General features: G+C 44.4%; 1 protein-coding gene across 1 annotated transcript; it reads left to right on the forward strand.

Moving 5' to 3' along the window:
* Positions 1-82: 82 nt before the first annotated feature.
* Positions 83-7,198, forward strand: PIF1 (PIF1 5'-to-3' DNA helicase; the record flags this gene model as incomplete). Its single annotated transcript, XM_010022279.1, is given in 11 exon segments — positions 83-176; positions 178-191; positions 286-439; positions 970-1,084; positions 1,157-1,263; positions 1,689-1,828; positions 2,471-2,577; positions 3,259-3,346; positions 4,006-4,151; positions 5,258-5,449; positions 7,053-7,198. Coding segments are annotated over 11 exon segments (1,303 nt in total), but the record flags the coding sequence as incomplete, so codon positions are not given.
* Positions 7,199-8,219: the final 1,021 nt, after the last annotated feature.

Here is an 8,219-nt window from a genome sequence, read left to right on the forward strand (position 1 = left end):
TGCAGGTGAGGGGGCTGGATGGCTGTCACTGGGTAAAGTCTTTGGGTCTCACCACTGACCTACTGCTTCTCCCTCCTCCAAGGGACCGGGAAGTCCTTCCTGTTGAAGAAGATTGTGGGCTCCCTCCCTCCGAAGACCACTTATGCTACAGCCAGCACAGGAGTGGCAGGGGGGACTCCATGCCTTTGCAGGTAATGCTCTGCCCGACAGTGGAGCTGGGAGCCCTTGCTCCCTTTTCAAAGAGTCAGGAGCTTCCCAAAGCTTTGGTTTCTTCTCCTCTAACAGGGATTGGCTCTGGGAAGGCTCCGCTGGAGCAGTGCATTCAGCTGGCAGAGAGGCCTGGGGTGCGCCAGCACTGGCTGGCCTGCCAGCACTTGATTATTGATGAGATCTCAATGGTGGATGGCAAGTTCTTTGACAAGTTGGAGGCAGTGGCAAGGTGAGCAATTGTCAGATCAAACAACAGAAATTAATTTCACTAAATCTCCCAGCTGCTTCCTTTCTCTGGTTGTCTGAATGGGTACAAGACAACCACTGGCATACGATTGAAAGGAAGCATGAAATCATAGCCAGCATCTGGGCAGGTCTTTATCTTGGGATAGGTTTTGATCATGTCCACACTCCCTGGGTTTCCATCTTTGGAGCCAAGTGTTGCCTGTAGAGCCAAATCCAGAATCCAGCTGTTTGTGCTGTGCCCAGCAGTTTTGTCTTGCAGAGAAGCAGCTGTAGTATAACAGCTACTAAAGAACCAGGTCTGGTAATGATGTCTGGGTGGATAAGCAAAGCAAATTTAATGTCCTATGATAGCATTGCTTAATTATTTGAGCTTTTCTGACACAGCTGAGCATAATAATGCTTTACTGTAAGTGGTGTATGTTTGAATATACTGCCAAGTGAAGAAGTATCTTCTGAGATGTGACTGTATCCAGGAGAGTATTCAGAACTTCTCCTTTCTTCCTTCCTTTTCAGGGCAGTCAGAAAACGAGATGAACCTTTTGGAGGAATTCAGCTAATCATCTGTGGGGACTTCTTGCAGCTACCACCTGTCTGCAAGGCTAATGAAAAAACCACATTCTGCTTCCAGGTACAAAATGGTCCCTAACTCATTTTTATACTTCAGGTTTTCTTCTTTCCTAACAAGAGAATGATTTTCCAGGCAAAAAGCTGGAGGAAATGCATCCACATAAACATGGAGCTGACTGAAGTGCGAAGACAGACCGACAAGACCTTTGTCTCACTCCTGAGTGCAATCCGTTTAGGCAGGTGAGGAGAAATTAGTCTCTCTTTGTGATCCCTGCTTCCTACTGATGGAGCAGATGAAAGTGGGTTGCTCACTTCTCTATGCTCTGTCAGGAATGCACCTCTTGGGGGCAATAGCTATAAATCCTTTAGTTAATGTAAGGAGGTTTCATATGTGCTGCTCTGGTAAGGAAGGACCCTTTCTAGGGTCCCTCTTTGCAACTATCCGCTAAGGAATACAATGGATCCCAACGTGGCTGTGTCCAGGGCAGGGCTGGTTCACACAGTGGCACAGCTTTCCATCTTTGTGTAGATATCTTTCTCTGTTCTTCTCTCTAGAGAAGACACACAGGAGCTTGCACAGCCTGATCCAGCTACATGGAGGTTATTGCTGCTCATGGCCTGTTCCTGATCACTGTAAATAATTATCCCCTTTTCCTGGGTACCAGGTGCACAGAGGAAGTTACCAGACAACTGATGCAGACTGCTGATAACAGGTCTGAGCGTGATGGGATCCTGGCCACGCGGCTCTGCACCCATAAAGATGATGTAGAAATAACTAATGAGAAACGTTTGCAGCAGCTATCAGGTGAACTCCTTGGAGGAAACTGCTGGCTTTGGGGCTGAGCTCTGAGTGGGTGTAGTGGAGATACTGTGGTGTCAGGAGGAACCTGGTGTTCTGCCATGTGCAGCAGCACCAGTCCAAGCTGTGTGTGTTGGAGCTGAACTGTCTGGGGAAAAACTTCACAGCTTTGCTTAAAAATCCACACTGTTACTTCTTGGTGTGTAATAAACAGCTCATTGCTTGCTGTGAGGTAGACTGGGTCATTTATTGCCTCCATACTCCTGCTTTTTCTTTCTCTAGCATCTTAGAAAGGCCATGCTCTATCCAGCCAGAACTTGAATTAAGACCTCCCTCTTAGTCCTCTTTGGAGATCTGGTATTGGTTGCAAGTGAAACTGGTCATTTACTCAAAATGGTGATTGCTCAGTTCTTATATACAGCTGGCTTTTGATCTGTAAGCCTTCTTATGCTCTGGGAATTATGGTGGGAAGAGAGCATAGTGAGCTTTCTGCTGTTAGATGTGACAAGGTTTGTGTGAAGATGTCCTACCAGCAGAACACAATGGATGTTAAAAGAGGAACTGCTGTTACAAATAAATGCTGAGCCTCTTGTGATGCTGTGTAGAGTGTGTTTAAGTGTTGAAATTTATTATGTCTTTCCTTAATAGGAGAAGTGCACACTTTCGAGGCTTTGGATAGTGACCCAATGCTAGTGAAGTTAATTGATGCTCAGTGTCCTGTGGGTGGTAGAGTTGAGCTAAAGCTTGGAGCTCAGGTAGGTATGTGTACACGTTTGTGAAAGACCAGCAGATCAAATGGCCCAAGAAAAATAAAGGAAAAGTAGATAAACGTATAGAGTAGATTGTACAGATTCTGCATTCTATACATTTAGAATGGCTATACCAGGCTGACAGATGTCTCTATTCCAATATTTGTATTCTTTCTGCTTTGAATCTTATTCATAGAATTAGTCAGCAGTCTCAGTTCCAGGTACAGCAGCCCTCCTGACCTAAAAGGGTATGTCACAGTTTGCTGAATTTGCAGGACTGGTCACCTTGCTGTGAGCTAGAGCTGTTGGAATGGAAAGGATTGTGCTTAGCAGCAGCACTGTTTGCCTTAGGACGTTACTCCTTAGGTGTTTCCAGAATCTGTGTCTAGGCTGGTTGGTGTTTAGGGAGGGGCAATCTGTTACCTGGAACTGAGCTCACAGCTGTGGACAGAAGCAGCTCAAGTGAAGTGTTCAATGCTGCAGAATGATGTAGTTAGGAATCCTGGGAAGAAAGGCTGTAAAATAATTTCAGTCAAATTGGAGATGGTGCCCTAGCCTGCAATAGGATGATGTGGCCCTGGCCATATCAGCCTGCTATGCTTAAGCCTCCTGGCTAGAAGCTTAGCTGCAGGTGGCTGAATAGGCTATAAAGCCAGTGCACTAAGGGATTTTTCTTTTTCTTTGTAGGTGATGCTGGCTAAGAATCTGGATGTGTCTCAAGGTCTGGTGAATGGGGCACGAGGAGTTGTTGTAGGATTTGAAAGTGAGCAGAAGGGTAAGTAAGCTGCTTGACCTTTTGTTGAAGGAAAATGAGGGGGAAGAAACCCAAAATAACTTATCATTGACAGCTGATGACTTATTAATTTTGTTTATTGCTTGGTAAGAATAATTTCAGGGAAAGCAGGGAGGAAGTCTTTTCTGCAGTGAGAGGCTTAGGGCTCTTATGAGCTGTGATGTCATGTGCTGTGTCAGTTGTAGCTATCTGTAGAACCTCTTGTGTTTGCTTTCCTTTATTCTCTAGTTGTGTATGCTCACTTATGTTTCCTGTCTGTTCTGTTGAAGCAAGTTTTGGTGTGGTCTTTCCCCCCATCCTCCCTACCTCGTTTGTTTTACTTGGAGAATAATGTTCTACCTGCAACGTGTATTTTTCTCTGCATCTGAACTGATAAATTACCTGACTCCTGACTTTAAATCTCCTGGTTAAGTGGGTCCCAAACATAATCTCAGGACATCGTATTTACTGTGTGTGGGTTTAGCTTTTTTGGTTGGATGGGGTTTTTTGTTCATTTCTTTTGCTTTGTTTTGTTTTTGGTGTGGGATTTTCTTTTTTTGCTGTACCTCTAAAATTCATGAAATACTGACATGGAGAAGGAGGAAACCCAAAAGTGTTGTCAGCAATACATCCCTGTTTCTTTCCCGTTCCCATTCCTACAGGGCTGCCTAAAGTGAGGTTTCTCTGTGGGATCACACAGGTCATAAAAATGGAGAAATGGGTCTTCAAAGGACTATCAGGACTTCATCTGAGCCGTCAACAGTTGCCTTTAAAACTGGCATGGGCCATTTCCATTCACAAGAGTCAGGTGGGTGATTTTATACAGCTATGGATAGATTTTTACACCATCATAAGCCTTATTTCCTGGGTGAGCTTGCATTGCTGGTAAAACAGGAGGGCAAACTGAAAGGCCCTTGTTGTGGGGGACCTCTAGAATATGTGTGTCTAGCTGCAGAGAAGGCAGCACCTCTTCTACTTGTGATGCTTGTCTATAGGGTCAAGAATGGGCTAGCAGTACTGCTGGAGTTTCCATTAGGGTGCTACTATCTGCATAGATGGTGTTAAAATCTAAAGCAGTATTGTTCACCACTGTGGGTTTATCGGGGTAGTGTTTTCCTGATAGTCATCAGCATTAGTGACCCTGAGACTTGCAGTGTACCTGAGGGAGCTGCAGGAGTCACAGCTGTGCTCTTTGGGCTGGACTCTCTCCTTGATGGTGTGTGGTGTTGTTTTTTCAGTGTACTGATACAGTTCTACTAATAAAGTAGGAACAGTTCCTACCTTTTCAGAAGACTTCATACACCTGGAGATCTGCGAGTTTGTTCCCATACTGCTGTTTAAGCCAGGCCATGCTATAAATTCTGCTCTCTCCTTGGACGTCTCTGGGTGCAGACAGGGCTGGCCAGGCCTAGCCTGAACTCTGTCTCAGATGATGTGCCTGAGGACTCCTCGGGGCTGGCAGCTGCTCCAGTTAACTACTAGGAGTGAAAACAGCAGGATTCATTATATAGGATTTGTGGAGTTAGAGTGGAGAGTTAGTGGACCCTACTGTCTACTAGCAATTTCCCAATGGTGGAAAATTGTCCTTTTCTTTGCACTGAGTCCTATCTTTTGATCAGTTATAGTCAAACAAGAGAGTTTTTGTGATTTATGTAGGTTGCTTTTTTTTTTTTGATTGTTTGTTCTTGTGGGGTTTTTTTTGTTTGTTTGTTGGGGTTTTTTTTTGTGTTGTGGTTGGTTTTTTTGTTTGTTTGTGGGTTTTTTTTGTTTTGTTTTGTTTTTTTTTTTTTTTTCTTTCAAATCAAGCCTGTAAACCAAGGATGGTACCTTTGACAGACTCACAGGGCAGGAGGTTACTGTTGATACAACACAGTGTTCTTTCTTCTGTAACAAACCTCTCTGTGTTTTTGATAGGGCATGTCTTTGGATTGTGTGGAAATCTCCCTGTCTCGTGTCTTTGAAAGTGGGCAGGCTTATGTAGCCCTCTCCAGAGCACGTAGCCTTGCAGGTCTCCGTGTTCTGGATTTTGACCCAAAAGTAGTGAGAGCTGATCCTTCTGTGTTGCAATTCTATAGGCAGCTGAGACGACATCAACTTCGAACTCAGGTAAAGGAAAAAAATCTCATGCTAGCAAAGCCTGTCTAGTGCAGCTGGGATGAGAGATATTTGCACTGAGATGCTTCTTTTTCTTTTCCCAAAAGAAGATCATTCAAATTAAAACTTGTAGCGATAGGAGAGATGAAACTGCAGAGAGGGAATGTGGTGGGGCAGCTTTTGGTAGCCAAATATCTATTGTAGTGTTGGGACTGTGTAACACTGCCCGGCACTGTGGGTGAAAGAGTTGTTTGAGATTCTTTAATTCTTCCCTCGTAGTAAGGACTGAAGGGGAAGTGGGTACATGAGAAGTCTATCTTTTTAATTTTTCTCTCTCTGCTCTCCCTTTTTCCTTCAGGATTCACTACATGATAAGGAAAACTGAGAACTGAAATTGCAGCTGAGAATGCTCTTTTAGCCTCTGTGAGGCATCAGCAGAGACTGCTGGGTTGCAGCGATCATGCTTTTGAGTATATTTGCCCACATGGATAAAATCAAAGGAATTTTTTTTTTTAGATACCTGCTCCATTCAGCTGACTCTGGATATGTAGAAGTATCCCTGTCTCATGCTTCTGAAATCTGGGAGGCTTCTGTAGCTCCTTTCTGGGCCCACAGACTTGAGTACTTCTGTGTCAGAGATGCAACTCTAGCAGACAAAATGACTGAACAAGGATGTGCCTGAGGGACCTTCCCAAGGTTCTATCCTGTCTGCCTAGTTGTGTTTTATTCTCCACATATGTAGACTGAAACTTGTGTGACTTCCTTCAAGTATACCATGGTTGAGAGATCGAAGGTGTGTGCCCTCTTTGGCTGGATGGATTGGACCTGTTCACAAGAGCTGCTGACACAAGGGAAAGCAGTATTGAGTATCTGGAATACATGCCTGATTCTCCTGCAAGTGAGGAGCTGCCAGGAACTGGGCTATCACTTTATAGCATGCTGGGGTGTTCTTGCCTTCCAGATGCTTAATGCCAGGGTGCTTTTCATAGCTTCCTCTACAAGCAGAACCATGGCAGTTATACACTGCCATTATGGAACTACAAGAATCCTTAGATGTATTACCCCATTAGCTAGAAGAGAGTGAGAGGGTATGGGTGTTGGCAGGAGCCCCTTCTTGTTTAAACATATGAGGCTTTCTGAAACAGGAGGGAGTTTCTGTTGCAAACAACGTGTCTGACTAATAACATGGAAGTTGAATGTGCAATAGGGAATAACAGCCAAGGACATGTGAAGCGAGCTGTAACGTCGCCTGTTTCAGCAAAAGCAGAGATGAGCAGAACTAATATACCATCTTTTTGAAGTAAAGGAGAAGCTTTGGTCTTTGGCACATTGTTTAAAGCTTAAGTAACTTGTATATTTTTAAATGCTTAATAATCAGGATTAGTGTAAAATATCGACATCCAGCTGTAACTTGCCTCTACAGTTTGAGCAAGTTGAAGGCCACTTCTTGGCAGCTACTCTTAAAGCCATGGAAGGATGCTGAATAGTCAGTGGGTAACATAGCAGAAATCAGATTTTGGTAGGATTTCAAAGTGTATATATATATCTTTTTTTTGTTTTTCTTTCTTTTTTTTTTTTAAGTGGTGTTTATCTTTTTTCTGGGCTTGAGGGGTAGAGTTTTGGAGGAGGCAACAGTAGAAGTGTGAGAATTATTGAGGTGTTTAAGAAGGAGTTCTCAATATATCAGAGCATTGCTGCTTCAAAGAACTTTGCTGGAGAGCAGGTGGAAGTACCTGAATCTGGGGCTAGAATCTGTGGAAGGTGAGACCCTTTGTCTCACACTGCAGGCTGTTCCTGGCACTACCTCTGCTCTTTCAGACGCTGTGTGTTTGTGTAAACTTTTATTTTATTTAAACACCTTCCAATCCTTTGAACTGGAATTAAGCATTTTGTCCACCTTGGGGAAGAACTGAAAACTGACTTTCCATGCCCATAATCCTGGGAAGGAGGTTGCTGGCATGCTAAAGCACCATTTCTTGAGCAGATGAGTATTGAGGTGCGATTCCTGGGCATGTGGCTCCCAGATCCTCTACCAGACCTGGGTGAGGGCCTGCCTCTAGCCAGCCTGCAGGCTGTGTCCTCCACCACTCAGTTAAGGTGGCTGTGAGCATGAAAGTGCTCAGGTTCAGCCCTTTCCTCCTGTGACACCACACATGGCATGCAGCTGTGGCAGGCTGACCACAGCCTTTTCTTGGACATCTCTTGTTCTCTTGGCTGCACATCAGCTCTACCTTGCAAGTGTCCCCATTGTGCAACATTCTTGCCATGTCACTGTTCTGCGGTGGGTGCCCTGGCTGAACCTCTGTGTTGTGCCACTTGATGTTCCTGCATCATTTGAGCTGGCCCTCAACATGCATCCTCCACTTCGTTGTGGGTTGAGATTTTGCTTTCATTCACATTGTCCTACAGACCATTTGCTGCCATCATGTCCCTCCTCCCCTTGTGCAGGTGATCAGAGGCTGTGGGCAAGGTTGTATATGAAGGAAGGGAAGCCCAATGGGTAACCTAAAATCCTGGCTGGGGCCAGTTTGCACTCTTGTAGGTTTTTAGAGATGGGATGCTGCAGTATGAAGACTTCATATTGCATTGGAGGTTGAGGTGTGAGGTCTTAAATGCTTGGGAATGACACAGTGAGTTTTATTGGGGGTAATGGGGGTAGACAGTTAAGAATATGGCAGTCACTTCCATTATACACAATGCATTGATTTATTGACAGGTTATGTAAGAATAATGAGATAATGCAGGTTGAAATCCTTTAAGATCTCTTAAAAAGTTCTTGTAT

Source organism: Nestor notabilis, unplaced genomic scaffold (genome assembly GCF_000696875.1).
Source record: "Nestor notabilis isolate BGI_N333 unplaced genomic scaffold, ASM69687v1 scaffold8129, whole genome shotgun sequence".
Classification (NCBI taxonomy): domain Eukaryota; kingdom Metazoa; phylum Chordata; class Aves; order Psittaciformes; family Psittacidae; genus Nestor; species Nestor notabilis.